This window comes from Vicia villosa, linkage group LG7, assembly GCF_029867415.1.
Source record: "Vicia villosa cultivar HV-30 ecotype Madison, WI linkage group LG7, Vvil1.0, whole genome shotgun sequence".
NCBI classification, from domain to species: Eukaryota; Viridiplantae; Streptophyta; class Magnoliopsida; order Fabales; family Fabaceae; genus Vicia; species Vicia villosa.
Window position 1 is genome coordinate 63,930,025 of NC_081186.1, and position 23,690 is coordinate 63,953,714.

Genomic DNA, 23,690 nt, shown 5'->3' on the forward strand with positions numbered 1-23,690 from the left:
TATATAAGAGTTTTAATGATGAAAAATGGGACTTTTTGGCTAGGAGAAGACACGATTGAAGATTGGAAAAAACAAGGGTTTGGGAGAGAAGAAGGTCTTCATGAACGGAAGCGATTGAAGATCAACTTTCATCTCAATTCTTGTAATGTATCTATTTTATAATTTGTTTTCTTTGAACAATATGAGTAACTAAACCCTAATGCTAGGGGGTCCCTGATTTGACTCTGTAATGATTTTGAATTCCTGAGTTCATCAATAGATTTGTTTTCTTATTTAATTTAATTGTACAAGGTTTTTATGCTTTCTTTGTCGGACCAACAAGATTGATTTACGGTTAACAACCAGCTGGACAGTGGTTGTTAAGGTTTTTGTACGATTAGACTATAGTAGATATCACCTAGGACTAGGGATACCCTATAGTTACCGGTTAACTCTTGATAACATAAAGGCTTGATTTCATCATAATTCTCTAAGGACTTAGGAGTTAGGATGAATGTTCAAAGGTTTTCCCACTAAGGACTTAGGGGAAAATAATCTAAAGGGCGGTAATTAAAGGTTATGAACTTGTTGAAGAGATCTAAATCCAAGGTTATTACAGGAACAATCACACACTATACCCCTAGCATAATACTCATATTTGTCAAAAAGCCAATTTACTTTTCTGCTTATTTTAATTATTATTTAGTGACAATTTGCAAACAAAACCCCAATATTAGTTTTTGTTTAATTGATCTATAATTTGAACTCGATATTACTACGCAGTCCTTGAGATCGACATTCGGGGAATTTCCCTATTATTACTACAGAGGCAAAATACTACACTTGCTATTTTACCGATCAAGTTTTTGGCGCCGTTGTCGGGGACTGCCAAAATATAGAGTTTTAATTTTAGTTCAATTGAAATTTTGTTGCTCGTCAACTAAAATTTTGTTTTAAGTTTTTGTTTATTTGAATTTGATTTTATTATAAAAAAGAAAAAAAAAGGTTGATTATTTTTGCTTCATGAGGTCAGCCGTAGCCTCCGTAGCAGCATGTGACGCTGATTTTATGATTTTTTTCATATTTTTTCCATGGGTTAAGCTGTGGGGGAATTTTGGGTACTTCCAACCAACCTAAGTGAGTATGCACTATATATAAGAGTTTTAATGATGAAAAATGGGACTTTTTGGCTAGGAGAAGACACGATTGAAGATTGGAAAAAACAAGGGTTTGGGAGAGAAGAAGGTCTTCATGAACGGAAGCGATTGAAGATCAACTTTCATCTCAATTCTTGTAATGTATCTATTTTATAATTTGTTTTCTTTGAACAATATGAGTAACTAAACCCTAATGCTAGGGGGTCCCTGATTTGACTCTGTAATGATTTTGAATTCCTGAGTTCATCAATAGATTTGTTTTCTTATTTAATTTAATTGTACAAGGTTTTTATGCTTTCTTTGTCGGACCAACAAGATTGATTTACGGTTAACAACCAGCTGGACAGCGGTTGTTAAGGTTTTTGTACGATTAGACTATAGTAGATATCACCTAGGACTAGGGATACCCTATAGTTACCGGTTAACTCTTGATAACATAAAGGCTTGATTTCATCATAATTCTCTAAGGACTTAGGAGTTAGGATGAATGTTCAAAGGTTTTCCCATTAAGGACTTAGGGGAAAATAATCTAAAGGGCGGTAATTAAAGGTTATGAACTTGTTGAAGAGATCTAAATCCAAGGTTATTACAGGAACAATCACACACTATACCCCTAGCATAATACTCATATTTGTCAAAAAGCCAATTTACTTTTCTGCTTATTTTAATTATTATTTAGTGACAATTTGCAAACAAAACCCCAATATTAGTTTTTGTTTAATTGATCTATAATTTGAACTCGATATTACTACGCAGTCCTTGAGATCGACATTCGGGGAATTTCCCTATTATTACTACAGAGGCAAAATAGTACACTTGCTATTTTACCGATCAAGTTTTTGGCGCCGTTGCCGGGGACTGCCAAAATATTGAGTTTTAATTTTAGTTCAATTGAAATTTTGTTGCTCGTCAGCTAAAATTTTGTTTTAAGTTTTTGTTTATTTGAATTTGATTTTATTATAAAAAAGAAGAAAAAAAAAAGGTTGATTATTTTTGCTTCATGAGGTCAGCCGTAGCCTTTCCATTGGTATGTCCTAGACACGGGTCTCATGGGGTCATTCGTAGCCTCCGAGACTTTTTGTCTCTTTGGATTTTAGATCAGCCGAATACCAAGTCCTGCCCTCAACAAGGTCAAGCCTTGTATTGGACATTTTCGGATATTCAACCCACTCCGAGTGGAGTTATCAATGAGACTCGTAGGCGATTCAAGTCCCCCCTGATCTCAAGGATAACCCCCACACTTAGGTTTAACAACAATTTATATATATCCCAAAAGTACGGTAAAACAAATAAGCAGTTAAATATATATTGAAATTACTATAAAAGAGAATTACGGTAGTTTAAGACAATAAATAAATAAATAAATTTAAATATTTAAAACTAACCTCGAAATCCAGCCGCTTATAATTTTAAAAAATAGTACAACAGTAATTAAATAAAAATTTAAATTACTGTGATTTAAGGCTGTAAATAAATAAATAAAATTAAATTTAAATATTTAAAAACTAACCTCGAAATCCGGCCATTTATAACTCAGACAATGCATTAGAGCAGCAAATATTTAAAAATATATATTTATTTAAATGACGTAGATAGATGGAAAGGTAAATAAATAAATAAATAAATAAATAAATAAATAAATAAAAAATATTTAAATATTTATAAAAATAAACAAACCCTAAAAGTGGCGAATTAGCCAAACCCTAAAAAGTTTGCCAAAAACCTAAATAGTTTGCCACAAACCTAAACCCTGCCAAAACCTATAGGAGTATAGTAATTCACCATTAAATGTATCCCCAGCAGAGTCGCCAGCTGTAGCAACCTGCCTAAAAATTTAATCGTTTAGAGTCGCCACCTATTCTACCAAGGCGAATAGGAAACCTATGTAATTAAGAGATCAGGGTAAGATACTATATTCAGGTCGAGGGAAGGTGTTAGGCACCCTCAACCCTTTCCTAAAGGCTAACATTTCAAAGATAAGGGTTTAGGGCAAGGTTCATAAAGAAAGGTGACAGAGAGTAATAATAAGGCTAATTATATTGAACATGATTAGAGTTTGGAAGAGGGGGACTCGCCTTGTTGCCAAGTGCCTACGTACCTCCTTAGGGAGGATCAGAGTCTACGTAGTTCGGGGAAGGGTTGTACGCCCTTAGAGTTGAAATTTGATTTGAGATGGTTTTAGAGGCTTTTTGAATGGCCTACCGTAGTTTTGCATAAGGATGAAAATTCGTAGTTTGATTTGAAGTGTTTTGAATGTTTTAGATTTGGGAAGTGTTTTAGGATCGGGCGTACAACCCTGATTTTAATTTGTACTATTAACCGCAATGATCGATAGATTCGATCACCATAGTTAACAGATTAGTAGTTGTATCGTTACCAATTTTAATTGATGGATTCAATTATTACTAATAACGAATGAAAGTATTTTTTTAGAAATTTTAACAATTTAATTTGTATCATTATACCTCGTAATCGATTGATTCGATTAAAAATAATAATGAATTAGAATGAGGAAAATAGACTAATCATCACAACCAATAAAAATGGTTGAAACCTTTTAGCCAAATAAAATTATTTATCTTAATTTGAATTTAATTAATTAAATGGTTGATTATTACCCATCGCGACCAATAGATTTAGTCGAAACGGATAATAAATTAAACCCTAATACTTTGGCTAAAAAAGTAATGGGATTGGACAAACCCTAATGCATTGATAACCTATCTAGGGTTTTTGTGATTATTAAATCTAATTAAACAAATTAATCAAAGTATTCAAACAATCGGGAATATAATCGGGAAAATAATAATTATAACCCTAATCCTTATTTATTCTAACCCTAATTCTAATTAAATTATATATACATATACTAAAAAATGTATTAAGATAGTTAAACACTTATATAAATAAAATATAAATAATATATAAAAAAAATGAAGGAAACCTGGGCTGAGATCATGTGTGGTAGCCTTTGAGGGAGTATGGTATGCAGCTACGTGGGGGAGCGTTAGATCTGAACTTGTATTGAATCTGATGCAATCCAGTGGCAGCGAAACGAAGACGTAGCGTGGGCATGCGTTGGGCATGTGTACCGGATCTGTGAGTGAATGATTCGTAAAATAAAATACATACCTTGGCCAGGTTCGAACTGGCATTTGGGAAGTTTCATCTCCTTCCTTCTGCCACTGAACCACGCATGCCATGTTGATAAACATTGGAAACGAAACTATTATATATACAAAGTAATATTTACATCTGAAAAGACCAAAAACAAACGCGCGCTCCTCAATGATTTTTGAAATCGGGCCAATGGGATGACTACACCTCATCATCTTCTAGCTTGCAACCTGCATATGGACTTTTTACAGCGCTTCCCAGGCCAGGTATAAAAGCCTATGCATACTACACCTGCCGATTTGTAAAACCCTTATACAAACGTCAAAAATCAGAAACGATGCCATGGATACACTCGGTTTAACCCCACGAACACAGTGGTGGCCTCAGTTTCCTCTAATTTTGGCTAAATCCCAAAGCCCTAAATTTGAGCTTCGAAACCTAACCATGATAACTCTTCGTCCCTGCACTTATTCTCCAATCCAATCACCCATAATGCTTCGAAACAATGATATGAATAAAAATATGCAATGGATTTCACTGAAGAACGTATGTATATATATAAACGAAACTTATCAAAACTTGACCAAACCGTGAATTATTATTGATGATTCCTGACGCGGCGGGGACTGGGAGTAATTGGAAAAGCTTCAGGAATGTCCCAGGAATGTATTTGAATCACCAAAACCAATTGAATCACCTTGCAACAATGAAATCAATTTCACTTTTTTCTTGGATTTTTAGGATTCGACCATGGCTCTTGGAGGCCAAAAAAACCTCCCCCTTGCGTCTGGTATTGTTCTATTTTATATAGGCATTGTATTAGGTCATTTATTTTGTACAAAATCCTTTTGAATCCTCATATTGGATGTTGATTGAATCTTGGTTTTAAAGGTTTCTAAAAATTATCCAATTTCAATCTTTTTCTCACTAATCTTCTATTGCATCAATTATACATCAAATATGGAGTAATGTGGTGATTGATGATGATTGGATTCACCTTTAAAATTAAATCTTTGATTTTCTCATAATTATTTGTTTTATATTACTTTTAATTGAATAAAAAATTAATATAAAATCAAATAAATATGTAAAAAAACATGGCCTTAGAATATGACATTGAGGATTACTTGAAGAATAAGCTTAGATCATAAAACAATAGGTCCATTTGGAAAAATCCAAGTTTAACCTTTATTTGCCTCACATTTTTTTATCCAAAATTGACCAACTTTGACAAGGCATATCTCCCTCAATTTTTGACATATGAAGGTGTTCTTCGACTTTTTGGAAAGCTCAAAGAGTCCTCTAAATGATGCCTTTGGTTTTATCTCAATCGGAGTTTCCATGCTCAAGTTATGAGCTTTGACCCAAAAGGTATATTTTATTGACTTTTTGGAGGACCTATAATCTCTTGTACCATATCTCCCAAATGATGCATTTCTGGCCTTGGCTTGTGAGAGACAAAGTTGTAGAGAATCCAATTTCCTTCCAAATAGGCTTTGAGTGAGGAATTTCTGATAAAGTATGAGAGAGTTATGGCCGGTCAAAGTTGAGTTGACTTTTCCTATAAGAAACCCTAATTTGAACCTTTGAATTTGTTCATCTCTGAGTTTCCATTAATGGATCATGATCAACCTTTGATCAAATGATGTATATAACCTCAAATACTTTATGTTGACCAAAAGTCAGGAGTTTTGACTGTACTTTGCCCATAGTTGACTTTTAGATCAACATAGTCGATTATTGATCATCTGGGCCATTGAGTAAGAAGTCCTTGGGATTGAAGCTTGACTCTTGACATGGAGATACTTTGAGACATATGAGAGACCTTGAGATCCATTTGAAGCCTTGAATATTCACAATCCTTTGATAAAATGTAAACCCTAGTTTTGGAGATCTTGGATTAGGAGAAGCTTTGTCTGATAGAACCATGGGTGCTCTTGGGCAATTGAGGAACCTTTGATTGACTATAAGAGGGCAAATTTTGGGGTATGACAATATTGACCAATGAGAACGCAGCAGATGTCATGTAAGAAAGGAGAGTACTTTGCCTATACATTGTTTCATTTTAATACAAAAATATCCAAGTAGTAAGAATAACTAATTTTTTTAGTACAGAATGTGAGTAACATATGAAGGGCATTATTGGTAATCCGTGGGCAACAAAGTATAAAAGGGATTTAATTAGTAAGTTACGATTTTACCCTTTTTGCAGTGTAAAAAAAGTTTAAGCAAAGGGCATAATAGAGAGATTGGTCAATTTCTTAGTAATGGTAAGATAGTAGATTGGTCAATTTCTTAGTAATGGTAAGATAATAGATTAGTCAATTTCTTAGTAATGGTAAGATAGTAGATTTTTTTTTTATTACCCATTTAGTCCAGTTCCATGATGAATTCTGACATACAGTCCCCTCCCATTTGTATTTTTAATAAAAGAGATATGCACAATCGAATTGTTTTCATTACACAAACTAAATGAAGACTTAAATGACATTTGTAAGAAAAAAAATTAAAAAAACGGTAGAAGAACAAAAAAGGGCAATTATGTTATAGTTGTTGTAGTTTAGTAAATAAACATTAGAGTGAAAATCCATTTTGGTCCCTCACAAATATTATAAGAGTCAAATTAGTCCTTCACAATAAAATAGACTCAATTTAATCCCTTATAAAATTTAAACGAATCATATAAGTCCTTCTGTTAATATTTTTTCAAACCAGTTTTTTCCTAGTTTTAAACCGTGACTGAACTGCCACGTTGGATTTTATTTATTTTTCATTTTTTAAATACTAAATTGATTTTTATTTTTAAATTCATTTTTAAACAATTATAAATTAATAATATAAAAAAGCCAAAATTGTTTCTTATAAGGAGTTGAACTCAGACCCATGTGGTTAATCTTAAACAATTCTAAATTTAAAATAAAAAATACAAAATTTGTATCAATATGGTCTCGAACCTAAGTCTCTTCAAATTAAATGACAGTCAATTTAATAAAATAGAAATTGATCTGTCTATTTGTAGATGATAGTCATTTTACTAATAATAGAAATTGACTTGTCTAGTTGCTATTGATAGTCATTTTACTAACCGTCGAAATTGATTTGTCTAGTTATAAATGATAATCACTTTATTAACAATAGAAATTGATTTATCTAGTTGTAAATGATAGTCAATTTACTAACAATAGAAATTAATCTGTCTTGTTGTAAATAATAGTCACTTTACTAACAATAGAAATTGATTTTTTTAGTTGTAAATGATAGTCACTTTATTAACGATAGAAATTGATTTGTCTAGTTGTAAAGTGAAAATCATTTAACTTGAAGAGACTTGAATTTGAGTCCTCATAGGTAAAAATTCATGTTTAGAATTTGTTAATATTAGAAGAAATCATGGAAATTACTTGTTTAAAAATTACTTTATAAGAAATAATTTTGGCTTTTTTTGATATTATTCATTAATAACTATTTAAAAATAAAATTAAAATTAAAAATTAATTTAGTATTTAAAAAATAAAAAAATAAAATCTAACGTGTCAAACGGTTTAAAAGTATGAAAAGAACCGATTTAGAAGTAGGAAAAAACATATTTGAGAAAAATATTAGCAGAAGGACTAATATAATCCGGTTAAATTGTGTAAGGGATTAAGTTGGGTCAATTTATTTGTGAGGGACTAATGTGACTCGTGTAATATTTATGAGGGACTAAAATGGGTCTTCACTCTAAACATTATTCTAAAATTAAATTATAAGGACAATATATTTATATGAGTTTATTTATTTTTTAAAATTTTTTCTATTTCATAAAATTATTTATTTTTGTTCTTTCCCCAATTTATATAATATGAAAAATTAAAGACCTTCAAATAAAAATAGAAGACCTATAACATAAAACCAATATATATATATATATATATATATATATATATATATATATATATATATATATATATATATATATAATTTATTATCATTTAATTTTTGAAAAACAATTATATTTATATAAAAAAAATTCAGACTCACATTGCATAAATGAAAGAAATTTATCTACCTATATAATATTAAATTTTGTAAAAATAATTATAAATTAATTAATATAAAAGAAATATTCATCAATTAAAAAATTTAATCAGTTACCATTATTTTCAATCACTTTATAGTTTTAAATCAAAATATGTGTGACATGAAGACCCTTTCTAAAAAAAATAGGTTTTTAAAGTTATAATAGTATAATTGGAAGAGATTTAGTAAAATAGGTTTTTAGATCCTTGTCGTCTTATGGAATAATTATTCACCTAGTTTTTTTGTAAAAAGATCACAGCCACGTATGAGATAATTATACTATTAGATTCCACAAAAAGATCTTTGTTGTCCTACAAGGTAATTATATTGTTGGATTTTCACATGAAGATCCTTTCTCCCTACAAGATAATTATACTTTTAGACTTTCACAAGAAGATTCTCGTCGTCTTGTGGGGTAATTATATAGTCATGCTTACACGAAAAGATCAATGTCGCCGTACGACATAATGGACTTGCAAGATTTCCTTAGTGTTGGTTATGTGTTGGCAGCAATTTTGGCAAAACATATTGTTAGGATGTTCTGCGAAGATGTCAAAGCAGATGCCTTAACATCCTTGGTTTCTGAAACTGTATCGAGCAACAATTTCTATTTAAGGGTTTTGTTTGTCAGTTGTTGAACTGATTGTGTGTTTTGGTTGCGTAATCTCAGGATGAATTGTCTCTAGCTACTCCAACAATATTGGAGTGTGTGTGACCTGATTTCTTGGAAGATTTATTGGGTGTTCTAGAACCCTATTTAATGATTAACCCAAGCCCATGATTGTTGGCTATTGTTGATCCATAAGAGTTCAGCTAATCCTATTTTGGCAGTGCGGCGGTTTGTTAAGGACTTTGTGCTCTGTGTTTACCGAATAATTTTCGTGTCCTTTATTGTGAATTGTGATATGCTCTAATGTTGGATTGATATTAGAGATAAAGTATTTGGTTTGTTTTGTAAGTTCCATATGTGTGCATTCACAGACTTATAGGTGTTGAATGTTGTGTGATCTCCGAAGCTGTTAAGCAAGAATAGTATTTCCTCCTCATAAGCTTTTAAGTATTGAGGAGTGTGTGTCTTGGAAGAGTGTCTTATGTTTTTCTTTGTTCGTGTTATTTTGTCACAATGTGTTGTGATTGAAGGAGGGCCTCATACCTAAGTGAGTCTTAGGTAGAAGTCATAGGAAGGGTATTGATTAAGTGAGAAGTGTAAACAGGATTGTTTAACTTCAAATTGATACTATCGAATATTGGTTTTGTCCCTGGCTTGGTAGCCCCCAAAGTCGGCGTGTTTGTCACCGAACTGGGTTAACATATCGATGCTTTATTTACTTTCCTGCATGTATTTTTACTGTTATCATTACCGCTGTTAGCTTTCTCTATTAACAGATATTTGTATCATGAAATCTCATTCGACATCACATATCTGATACCATAATTTCACTTTGGAAAATCCCAACCATCTAAACCAATTATGTTGTAAGGATCTTTTCATCAACATGTACACAAATGTTAGACACAAATCTGTATGTAACTCAAAGTCAAAACACTTGGGACAACATCAATCCCATCATTACAAATAATAATGTATTTCTTTTAAACATTCTAAGGTATCACAAATTAGTGGTTGGATGCCATGAGACTCAACGTGTTTAACCAATTGACAAAGATGACATTCTCCACATTCCATGGTAGCATGAACCCCTACCTGATTGATCACTTTGAATAAATTTAAATCTTTTTATTATTCTTGTTGTATTTAATTCAGATTACATCCTTCAAAAACACACATGATCAATCAAATATTTATTAGAAAGATTGAGATCCTTTACTGATACATGTACATCCAGGATTATGTTATATAGCCCGGATAAGGTCGATTTTCACCCCAACAATTTATGAATGGCCATTAAACTTGTATATTCTAGGTTTATTCCCTGTCGCGATGGACTCCCTGAAGGTGGAGAAAAACACAAGAAAGGGGGGATTGAATTGTGTTCTTTATCATTTGAAAGTTTTCCTTTCTTTAATTTCTTTTCTTTCTCTTAGCACCTTATCTTCTAGATATGCTTTTTAATATTGCGAAAGCATGCTTGGAGTGGAGTTTCATAGCCAATGAGATATTCAATTTAACTTCTTTGTATCATCATAACTTCTGACTTGTCTCAGTACAGTTCTAAGGATATTCTGCGTGAGTGTTCAGAGTAAATTGAATTATGCAGAAAGTAAAAGACACATTTATTTTTATCCTGGTTCACCTTCTGAATAAGGCTACCTCCAGTCCACCTTCTTCAGGTGATTTGCATCTCAATAGAGGTATTAATCCACTATAGACAAACTTGATTATATCTGCACGATCCTCCGTCGTGACTAATAACCTGCACAACCAGCTGCTATGACTAACCCTGCATATGCTACCCGCGAGTGACTAACCCCTAGATGATTGAACCGTTCACTGATCCCATCTAGATATAACATTCATCAATCTAGTAACCTGCACAACAACGCGTTGTGACTAACTCCCTGCACAACTACCTGTCGCGACTAACTGCAATAGACTATTCAATGATCTTATCTAGATATAACATCCATTGACTCCTGGACTTCTGACCTTCACTTGGTCTCCAAGAGATTTCGACAATGATCACCATCATTGTCTTCTTAAGCATGATACCTTATCTTGGTCGCTCAAGGCATCTTCTGGAGATTACATAAGTGCTTCTTCTTCAAGCAAATTTTCTCCTATTCTATGTACATATGTTTATGGCACACTGACTAGAAGTCACTTTTGGTGCCTAAACAATCTATCAGAATTTTCTAAGATATTAACACACTTCGAGCAACAACTCTATATGTTTTACATATTAATACAAGAAACGGAATATCTTGCAGTCTTCTTTTATTCAACTTTTGGATGAGATCTTCTTCTTCTGTAAGAAGTTTAAGAGCAACATCTCTTGTACGGTTGCTTCTTGTCATGATCTTCATCTTCAAATCTTCTTAAGATGATTTAGAGCAACAACTCTATTGTTGATTGCTTTTGATTTGATCTTCATCTTCAAGCAGATTCAGAGCATCAACTCTGTTTTGAGTTTCTCCTTCAAATGATCTTATGAAAGCAGATTTAGAGCAGCAACTCTAGTGAATTGCTTCTTTATATTGATCTTCAACTTCTCCTTCTTCAATATTGATCTTAAATATTGTTACAGCTGATGACATATTGATCAACATCAGTAAACATGAAACACTCTACGAGCAACAACTCAGTGTCTTCAGTTTCCTTTGTCTTTCATAACCACATGATCAAGTATTTATGGATATCTTCTAACTCCATTGGAGGATACTGCTTAACAATAGGTTTTCTTCTTTTTCATCTTCTGAGATTCTTCTTGTAGGCATGTGATGTGTATTTCAACATTTGATTCATCATACACTTCGTGTAAGTTGCCTCTTGTGTAACTTCTGATGCATGACTTCAACATTTCTTCTTTTATGCTTTCATGCTCAGTTTCTCACTATAGATTTTCTCCTAAGATATTTATTATTCTTCACTCTGTATATGTATCCTAGATACATACTTTAATGCTCACTTTGGATGCATACTCAGATGCATACATGGACGCATGGCTTCATATTTTTTCAATCAAGCTTTTCATGCCCAATTACTTTCTACTGAATTTCTCTCATGTATATTTCTTTTGGTTGTATACTGTAGATGCATTCCTCAGATCCCCCATGGACTCACACTTAGGATGCTCCTCAGTTACATACATTCAAGTTTAAAGTTTGTTCTATATATAGCTTGATGTGTTACCGTTAGAATATAACCGTTGCAATCTAGTTGAAGATGGCTTTGAATGCTTTGTTCTGATTGGCTGCATGTGTTCACGATAGAAACTTATCCTTAGAATGATGACTATAATTGATGGTGTGCTTCTTTGGTTAAGCTTGTCTTTCCAACGCGCTGCATGTGGCTTGCTTCTTCAATCAACCTTGGGAGTTGTTCCATTTAATGTTGCAACCGTCTTTCTTATGATGATGTTTCTAACGGCTTCCCATTTTCTTCTAAGCTTTGTATTTTATTCAATTTGTATGCTGAGTTGTAGATTCTTCATTGGTTCATGAGTGACTCTTTTGTTGTTTGCGTTTTGTATGTCACTGCGTTGCTCTATCAGAACTTTTGATCTTCTGTTCATGTGATCTTCTTACTGTAACGGATCTTAATGTATATTGATATTTCTTTTTCAATTATGTTGATTCTTCTTATGTACTTTCTGATTCTTTGCTTGTTGTATGTGAGCTTTCATATTGTTGTTTAACTTTTTGAAGATTGTCTTGTTGAATTCTAGCTTCTTGTGATATTGTTGTTGTTGCATATTCTTCTGAATGGTCTTGTTCTTCATTGTTGCTTCTTTACTTCTGATTTGTTGTTTGGGTTTGTTTGACGCATTCTTAATCAGAACATCTTATGAATGATGTTTAGCTTCATCAATCTTCTGGATGTTTGATTTCATATCTGAGCTAGTTTCTGATGTAGTTGTTGTACTCTTTTTCTGATGAATCATGTATAAGACTTATAGCATAGTATCTGCACACTAAATGAAACTATTAGTAATAAAATTGTTACTCACAAAATATATGTTTGTTATCATCAAAACCAGATTCTGAACATAGATTCTCAATCTTGATTCCCCATTTTAAACTCTTGAAAGCTGCATCTAATAGCACATTTCAATTACAATACCCAAAGGGTTAGTCAACACTCATAAATTCATTACAAATGGTTAATGAAGTGTGTTACAAATGGTTAGTAGATTTCATTAAATTATTGACACTCATTGAACGTAGTTAAGTTTATACCTTCATGATTGAGGATAAAAGGGGTGAGGAATATGATATAAAGCAACACAGACCCACGCGTGAAAACCTTGAGGAATCCAAAAATTGTGGTTATTCATTTCTTCTCCCAAAAACACGGATTCTCACTATTTCCCTAAGCATTTGCGGTTCTTCTTAACCAGCATCAAGAGAACTAACCAATTGATTTTTTTTCAAGAACATTAGCGCCCACCATGGGACTCCGGTAAAACTGACTCGGGCCTCAAGACCAATTCCTATCATCGTATTTTTTCATTTCAGAAGCCTGACTTCCATTGATGGGTGAATGGACTTTCATTGCAGTACTTTGTGGATGTCTGCCTATAGATGTTAGTCTGTTAGACGAAGAGTATAAAATGTGAAACATTCTTCGCGCAGGCTGCAAATCCCTCCAACTTCAAAAGATAGAAATAACACAAATACATCTTCGAATTGAATCTCACACCTCTCTAGTCACGATGTGAAGAATCCTTCTCTGATCATGGTGAATCTTCCACAAGCATCCCTATCACATCAGATTTACGTCACTCAAATTAGGATAACAAATCATCCCCGAAGAATAGAAATGTTAAAGGATTGAAGATCACGGTTTTCTCAAGAAAAAGTGGCAAGTTTCACTGGTATCTCACTGGTCGACACACTAATATTCAGTATAAGTTTGTTTACAGCTGCGAGAGGTTTGGTACGGTCCTAACAGGTGAAAATCTTGTTAACCTTTTCTACATTCATGTTAACACTAGGGAAATGACCTAAAAAAAAGAACGTGCGTGTATCAGAAATGGTGAAACGGGTTAATACACGAGATTTTCAAATTAGGGCTTTTTTCTCAAGAGGAGAGGTTCAGGAACATACTGTTGATATAGCGAAAATGGATGTTCTAATGGAAACAACAAGAGGAATCTTTTGTTCTGGAGTTGATTTTGACGCCATTTGAGTTTAAATGATTAAAGATTATCAAAAAATTGAAGTTTTGCAGAAAAAAGCTTGAAGTTTTTTGAGTTTTTCCAAAGAAGAAGGAGAAGAAAATAGGAGAAACGAAAAGAAATGGAGAAGAGGGCTATTTATAGCTTTAGAAAAATACTTTTTCGTTTTCTTTTTTCTTCAAGAAAATCAGAAAACGTTTTGACAAGTGTCTCACGATTCACGAAGAGTGAAAAAAAGGAAGTTGAGATTGTGTGTGGCCCATGATCTTCTAGGAAATCGGAACCATTATGGTTTTCTCTAAATTCGCACGTCTCGAAAAGAAGTTTTAATAAGTAGCCATGATGGTGGTGACGTCAGTGGACAAATTTAAATAGTGATGAAACTACAAAAATGCCATTTGTTTCTCAAATGAATCAAAAGTTGCATTTTAGGGGCAATTTGTTAACCAAGAAATTTCACTATGCTAACTTGACAAAAGGAGGTTGTTAAACTTGTGCACAAGCATAAAGCAAGATTTTGCACTATTCGACTAGAATCAAGTTTAAGATGAAAAGTCAATGTTCGACTTACCGAGGCTTTGGTCTAGTACTTAGCGAAATTTCCAAAAGTTTAGAGATGACTACCTTGACCGATTGAAAGAGATTCAATTGAGGTAATTTCAAAATCAAACCAAGTAATCCTTTTTTGATCTTATCTAAAAGCGCTAGAGACACGTAGAGACTGATGGGAGGTGTCATACCTGCGTGCGACAGGAGGCAAGTGATACATGCAAATGACGTGTTGAATGGAAGTTAATTGAGCATTGAAGATATTTGTTTTTACAAATTCTATAAATAGGGATTCTAGTATTAAGATTCGATTTTGAAAAAGCATTGTAAACTTCAATACACATTCAAAATACTCATACATAAGCGAGTAACGTGTCTCAGAAGAAAATTTATGAAACTGTCTACCAATTTTACTTATGCAAATAAATTTATTCCATTTTTCTAAGTTTGTTTGTTTCTTTCTGTTCAAACTATGAATTCGACCCAGACGAATTGTTGTTTCCTTTAAATTTTACTTGTATTTTTACATAACCTTTTTTTCGATACAATTGATACTAAATTTACGACAACTTTAGCGCACACATTTTTCCAGAAAAATCACACAATGTACCATAGAATTTATTAGTTTGGTCCTTCAAACAATAAATTTAAAACTAAGTGATTGTTTACCAAAATCACTGGTGAACTTTCATCCCTAAGATAAGGTCACCCTTAAAAATGGGGGAGTCTAAACTTATTTCTCTACTTGAATGTTTGTATAATTGTTTATTCTCGTGTTTGTTATAAAATTTAAAAAAAAATTGTTTTTAAAAATAAAAGTGCCTTGGAATGAATATATGTTCCATAACTTCCTTAATTCTCCTTAGAAGAAAATGAAAAATGTTCATTCCATGAAATTTTACATGATTTTTAAAATATATATATATATATATATATATATATATATATATATATATATATATATATATATATATATATATATATATATATATATATATATATATATATATATATATATATATATATATATATATATATAACTACTCTTTTTTTAAGGAAACACAATTTAAAAAAAAAAATTGAGAAATTAAATCTCATACTTTTATTCCCAGATATTCAGAAAACCTATTTATAATTCAAAGAAAAAAAGAGACTAAATTTGTATGAGAAAAATGGACGAGGATTAGAAGAAAAAGAAGAAACTCTTATTATTTACTTTTTCATATTTTTCTTCTATGTTCTTAGATTTCAATTGTAACTGCTCTTTAATCACTTGATGTACATAATATGCTGAGTTCGAATTGTGTTATATACCTAACTAGTGATTATATGAAACTCGTATTATTTGATCTTTTGCATATAAGTTGATCTTATGAGTATCCATTTGCCTATGTTTGATGAAAAAATAGATAGACATGATGTGTGATTTATAATAACCAAAATATGTAAGTCAAAGAAATCATCTCTTGCTTTGAGATATTTTCAGGAAGTTCTAGATTATCTTTGATGTCCATCTAAGGACAAAACAAGTTCCTCCTAAGCAATAATGCCTATATAAGAAAAATTAACAAAACCAAAACCGCAAACAGAGTAGGATTCAAATATAGAATCAATACAACCTCTTCTAACTAATCAATTGTTCCATCTCCAGCATCACGACCATGTCCACTTCCTCTTCCCCTTTCCTGACCTGCATATAATTAAAAAAGATAGTACACCTTAAACTTAAATTTTAGTTGAAAACAGGTTTTGCAGTTTCTGTAAGGAGGCTTAAGAATAAAAGCAACCAAGGACACAGTGAATGGTTGGTGGTGACTGTCATATGGTTGAATTTAGTAGCTGTTATAAAGATGTTCCGGATGAGATAGCGGAGAAGAATTAGTTGCATGCTATGAGGCTGGAAGAAGCTGTCGAGTAGTGGTTTGTTAATGTTACTGTAACTGTCGAAAATATGAATGGGATTGCATTTGCTAACAACAATGTAACTTGTATTGCAGCAGGCTACATTGAGAGGTATCATTGAAATATCGAAAAAGAATTCCTGGATTGATATATCATGAACTGGCTCATAAATTGCAATGGGAAGGAAGCGGTGAGGCTCCTTCGAGACTAACAGAAGACATAGCAGATTTTGTGAAGATGAAGGAAACGCTTGTTCCTGACATCAACTTTTATTTCAAAGTATGGGAAACATGGGAAATGAAAGTCTATTTAGAAATACAAACTCGGATTTATAAGCACGCATGACATAGAGTCTCTTTAAATTTTAATTTTCAACAAAAACAGTATATGGAAATTTGGATTATTTTCTCTTCCATTTAAGCTAACTAAAACAAAAGCAGCTAATGCAAGGGAAAAATCAGCACCAACACAACCATCAAATGTCATGTAAAACATATAATTTAAAAATAACTTTACATACCGTCGTCAGATAAAATCGGTGAGCCTTCGATATTTGCAGAAGCGGAAGAAGCGGAAACTGTTGCATTTGGTGGAGCAAGTTCCACTATCATGTCTGAATTATCTTCCACAGCTGAACCATGAACCGCATCATCACGACCACTTCCAAGACCTCTTGCCCTTTCCCGACCTACAAATAATTAAAAAAATAATACACCTTAAACTTAAATTTTAGTTGAAAATAGAACACTAAATGTCGAATATCAAATATCAGTGAATAAAACAAGCAGAAATATCGAATATTGTACTAATTAAAAAAAATCAAGAAATATAACTTTACATACCCTCATCAGATAAAATCAGTGAGTCTTCGATATTTGCAGAAGCGGAAGAAGAGGAAACCGTTGCATTTTGTGGAGCAAGTTCCACTATCATGTCTGAATTATCTTCCGCAGTTGAACCATGAGCGGCAGCATCACAACCACGTCCAAGGCCTCTTCCCCTTTCCGGACCTACAAATAATTAAAAAAAATAATAATACACCTTAAACTTAAATTTTAGTTGAAAATACAAAACTAAATATTATTTCAACGATAAACAAGTAGCAGTAGAGCTTGCAAATTTTACAATTGGACAACAAGAGAAACTTGGTTATTGTAAATATGGGACTTCTAGTGCTTATTTTACAAAAGTGTCTCATATAAAACCATAACCTTCTGCAATTAAGGACAAGACAAGTTACTCCTAGGCTTTCAACAGAGATTAAGATTATGTAATGTGCACTTAACTAATGGATTGTTCATTTTGATATGTTGTCTCCCACTAAAACCTGTGATTTGTGAGAATGCATTTTTGTTTCTAGGTCTATTACTATTTAACAATCTTAGATTCATATGTAGTTGGTTTTTATATCTTCTTTTATCTTTCATTGATATTAAGTAAATTTAAGTAACGGATCATCTGAAGCTCAATGCATGACGTTTTAACACCCATAAGTAATGAAAAACACTCATTTCTTTAGTTGTTGAATATTGATCTGCAACATCATGCCTCTACACTAGTTTTTCTTGATATGAGAATTTTTGTTAACATAAGAAATTAGTTAAGGATTCTATTCTGACATAAACAAGTTTAAATGCAAAGGTTGTTGGGAGAGAAGTGGATCTGATGAGCAATTTTAGCAGCAAGACATTACAATCAAACAATTTTAAGTGTTTCACATTCAATGAAGTAATAACTGCTACAAGGAACATTCATCTAAGTGGATGAAACTCAATTTGGGATAGATGAACACACAAACTCCTATTAAACCAGGCACTGGTTTTGCAGTTTCAGTGATGAGACTTAAGCATAAAAGCAACCACGGAGACAGTAACTGGTTGGTGAGTGTCATTTAGGCTAAATAACTAAGAATGCCTATAATGTTATAATGTATAATTGAATTTAGTACCAGTGATAGTGTTATAGACTGAATTTGCTTAAATAAAGCATACATCAGGATTAGTAGATTGCAATATTCATCACATTGATAAACTTACCAAGTTTTACATTTTAAAGTAGATTGCTACCTCTTGTGAATTAAGCTATTATCAAAACATGCATGGCTTCTTCGGAACCTCACAAGAGCATAGGGAGCGGGGAATAGAGGAAGCTTTCAACAAGCGAGCTTATGGCTAGCGCAAAAGTGGTAGCAGACACCGCACAGTCAGGTTGGTAAAAAGATCCAATGGTAAGACGGTAGACAAAGGGTCAATACAATAGGTGGATAAGGCAATTTACTATCTATTAGTTTAGTTATTATCATTTCCTGTTTCCTACGACTCCTGCTATTTTGCAGTTTGAACATCATTTCAATTAAAAATTTAGTTATGCATGGAGGAGTATAATGAGTATAAGGAAGGTTATCGTCCAAAGATGTTCGAATTGTTAGAAAGAAAAACGTCATGTTCTGAATGAGATTGTTGATAAGAATTTTTTGCAAGCTACTAAGGTTGCTGGCTGATGTTAGTGTAACTGTCAAAAATATCAACGGAATTGTATTTGCTACCAACAATGTAATTTATATTGCAGCAGGCTACATTGAGAGGTAGTGTTGAAATATCGTAAAAGAGATTACTAGATCAATATACCATGAACTGGCTCATATATTGCAATGTAATGGAAACGGTGAGGCTCCTTCAGGACTCACAGAAGGCATAGCAGAACAAATTGTGCTAAACTAAAGAGAGAGAATATCAGAACAAATCAAGAAGATAAAAAACTTCACATACCTTCATCCGAAATTACCAACCGAGAGAACACTCTTGTCAAAGAAAAATCTGTTGTTGCGTCTTGTGTAGCAAGTTCCACTATCATGTCTGAATTATCTTCAGCAGCCGAACCATGAAGAGCAGCTCCTTGGAATTGAAGAGAACACTCCAAATTCCATAAAACATCTCTCATTGATGGTCTATTAACACCGCGGTCAGCAACACAACTTTCGGCTGTTTCCATAAACCTCTTCAGAGAATCAGGGTTGATATCACCAATAATCAAATTTGGATCAATTATCTGATCCAACTGTCCCTTCTGAATATAATTAATCGCCCAATCTTTCAAATTGATCGCATTACTAGGAAGTGACGGATCAATCACAGGCCTTGCACAGAGTATTTCAAATAAGACTATTCCAAATGAATAAACATCGGATTTTTCAGTAAGCTGCTGTCTCATAAAATACTCGGGATTGAGGTATCCAAACGTTCCCTTGACACCAGTGCTGACATGTGTCTCATGGACATTGGGACCAGTTCTCGAGATTCCAAAATCTCCCACTTTGGCATTGAGATTTCCATCCAATAAAATGTTCACTGACTTCACATCCCGATGAATGACAGGTGTAGGATACGCAGTATGGAGATAGTGGAGTCTGTTGTAAATTATTAATTATAATTAATAATATGGGTGTGTTCCAAAATGACAAGGAAAATATGCTAGTGGATTTGAATTTTGAATTTGAAAGTTGGCAACTCTTCATGAAATGTTGCAACCGTTGGTGAACCATGCTGTGGGCCAAAAGTCATAACTCTTGGAAAAAAATTGTTTCACCAAGGGTCGCTACCTTGTGAAACAATATCAGCATGGCCTATAAAAGCATAATTTCGGATTCAGAATTATTAACACAAAAGTGCAAATCCTCTAGAATAATTCCAGAGCACTCTTCGCTACATTCGAGTTTTCGTCAGTCTTGCGCAAACTCGAGAAGGCTGAATTATCCTGGGTATTCCTGCGTAGAAACTCCAAGACAAATTGGGAGTGCTTGAAATACTATAAGGAAAGTGTTTCCGTACACGATTCTAGCCTCGATTCCATTTGATTGAAATTAATTTTCTAACAATCTTATAGTATGATCAAGCAATGGCAAATCGAGGCTTCCGTTTCAAGCATCAAATGACGAACAATTGTGTCGCTGATACATTCTAAACACAAGAATATTTTCGTTATTATGAATCCGGGTACGTTTTATTGTTTTTCATTAAAAAAAAAAAAAAAATAACCAAGGTACTTGTTGCAATTTATATTATACTATTTTAAATTGCTCATAATTTCATCTCTCACTTCATCTAAAAACCTTCTTGCATCATCATGCATGATTATCTAAAAAGCTTCTTCATCTAATTCTTGTGATAAGTGTTTGTACACAAAGTTGTGTAAGAATATTGTGATATTTCTTTGTCTCTATGTTGATTACATGTTGATCATTAGCAACGAGATGAATGAAATCTTAGAAACAAAGAGGTTTCTAGCTTCCACATTCAAGATGAAAATCTTGAAATAGTGGACACTCTTTTCGATTAAAGTAAAGCGAAAGAGTGGGGGTTGAGAAAACCACATTCAAGATGAAAGATCTTGGATAAGTTGACACTCTTTTGGAGATCAAAGTAATTCAAAAATAGTGTGGGTTATGAACTTAGTCAAAGACACTTTGAGAAAGTTCTTGATAAGTTCAAACTATCACGTTTCAAGAAAGTGAATATTCAATTTGATCTTAGTGTCAAAATGATGATGGAAGAGATGTGGCTTTATTAGAATACGCAAGTGAAATTGGTGTTCTAATGTAATGTACTAGACCTGACATAGCATTTGCACTTAGTAAATGAGTAGATTTACTAGCAATCCAAATGGTGAGCATTCCAAGGAAATCACAAGGATTTTGATTATCTTTCAAAACAAAATATTGACCTCCATTATGGTAGGTTTCCTACCATAATAGAAGGATATACCAATATGAGTTGGATATCAAGTGTTGGAGTTCATATATTTACAACTAAGTGGATATGTACACTAGTTGGGGTGAGATTTCTTGGAAGAGCAATAAATAAAGATGCATGACTATCTTGGCCATGAAGCCATAGTGTGTGGATATTTCTACCACTGGTCAAAAAAAAGTTGAATGATTGAGGGATCTTCTGTTGGAAGTTCCATTGGCTATAAACACGGTGTTTCAAAGGTGTTAACACAACGTGACAGTTAAGCCAGTTTAGCAAAAGAATTCAGATAAGTGTAAAATGAAAAGTTTGGGCACTGAGGCCTTAGATATTCTTTCGTGAGAAAATTGATTAAAGATGTAATCATTTCATTCACATATATACGATCGATCTATAATTTGAATGATTCATTTACTAAACCAATGGTCATGGATTAGTAAAGACAATCTCAAAAAGTGTGAGGTTGAAACTCCTTGAATAAGTGTTCCAACAATGATAGCAACCCAATCTGAAGTTAATACATCTTAACCTAAGATTCAATGGGTAACAACAAGTCATTGATTTGGAAGTTGGTGCAACATTTTGTGACAATGTTGACTATTATATAATTGAGGGTTGAGTTTTTATAGAAACTCTTAATGAAGTTCTGTATCGAGGAGGATATGTATCTCAAGAAATAGATACAAACTGAACTTCACCTATATGAATTTCAAGATGGTGCCGTCTTAAAGTGAGAGTTGGAGTTTCTCTCATGAAAAATTCATGAAAACAGGAAAAGCACATGGCCATAAATAGTGCTAGGCGAGATATGTAGGCGAAGAACCTTTAAAGAGTGTGTGTATAGTAACGCCGGTCTGATCACATGGGATAACGGTTCAAAGCATAGCTACCTAACGTTCCGATTAGGCTTTGCGTTGTCTTTACTAAGGTTAAGTTCAAATCGAAAGATACCTAACTGTATTAACACTCTTTTGCTTTCTATATTCTGGAATTAGACTTGTCATTATTAGAACAAGTGGGGGATTGTTGTAAATTATTAATTATAATTAATAATATGGGTGTGTTCCAAAATGACAAGGAAAATATGCTAGTGGATTTGAATTTTGAATTTGAAAGTTGGCAACTCTTCATGAAATGTTGCAACCGTTGGTGAACCATGCTGTGGGCCAAAAGTCATAACTCTTGGAAAAGAAATTGTTTCACCAAGGGTCGCTACCTTGTGAAACAATATCAGCATGGCCTATAAAAGCATAATTTCGGATTCAGAATTATTAACACAAAAGTGCAAATCCTCTAGAATAATTCCAGAGCACTCTTCGCTACATTCGAGTTTTCGTCAGTCTTGCGCAAACTCGAGAAGGCTGAATTATCCTGGGTATTCCTGCGTAGAAACTCCAAGACAAATTGGGAGTGCTTGAAATACTATAAGGAAAGTGTTTCCGTACACGATTCTAGCCTCGATTCCATTTGATTGAAATTAATTTTCTAACAGAGTCCTCTTGCAGCTCCAATGCAAATATTCAGTCTTTCATTCCACGACAAACTTCGAAGAGCCGAACCATACAAATGACTCTTCAAGGTTCCATTTTCAACGAACTCGTAAACCAAAATCAACTCGTGATTTTGGTCGCAGTAACCAATCAAAGATACTAAATTCCCATGGCGGAATTTAAAAAGAGTTTCGATTTCAGCTTTAAACTCTTCAACGCCCTGACTAGAAGTTCTACTCCCTCTCTTGACGGCCACCTTTCTTCCGTCCCTCAACTCTCCCATGTATACTTTGCCGAATCCTCCTACACCAATGACAAGAGCTTCATCGAAATAGTTGGTGCTTTCTTCCACTTCAGAGAGAGTGAGGATGTACTGATACTCTCCTCCTGATATTATGGTTGATGTTGTTGGGACTAAGTCATTTGCAGTGTTTGGAGTGTTTTCCGGGAACTCCTTCTGTTTCTTTGCCAACTTTCTTCTCTTATAATGTAGTATCCAAATAACTACCAAGACTGCAAGGATCACTACACCAGAAGCAAAGACACCGGAGATGAGGGCAATGCTAGTGGAAGCCGCGGGAGAAGGTGGAGAAATGGGAGGTGGTGGTGGTGGTGGTGGTGCTGGAGAGGGTGGGAACAATTTTTGGGGAGCCATGAGAGTAAATAGAGAAGAAATGGGGAAGAAACGAAGTGTTGCAGGGAGAAATGAGCAAATGTGCAGAAATGACGAAGAAGAGTGTGATGAAGAAGAGATCTCATTGTTGATAGCTGAAAATGGCAAGAGAAAGAAAGAAAAGCTATTATGAATATTTTACCTGTTAGAGTAATGTTTAAATGAAACAAGTTCGCTGATCAAGTTGGTGACTTCTTTTACTGCTCACTTTAATTGCATAG

At 33.4% G+C, this 23,690-nt stretch overlaps 1 protein-coding gene across 1 annotated transcript; it reads right to left on the reverse strand.

Annotated features, from left to right (window-relative positions):
- Positions 1-15,850: 15,850 nt before the first annotated feature.
- On the reverse strand, positions 15,851-23,451 carry LOC131619207 (probable receptor-like protein kinase At5g59700). The gene is made up of 5 exons (XM_058890329.1): positions 22,803-23,451; positions 19,330-19,968; positions 17,404-17,571; positions 17,082-17,249; positions 15,851-16,349 (listed from the first exon to the last, which is right to left on the reverse strand). The coding sequence occupies exons 1-5, from the start codon at positions 23,449-23,451 to the stop codon at positions 16,288-16,290; spliced, it is 1,686 nt and encodes a 561-aa protein (XP_058746312.1). The 3' UTR covers positions 15,851-16,287.
- Positions 23,452-23,690: the final 239 nt, after the last annotated feature.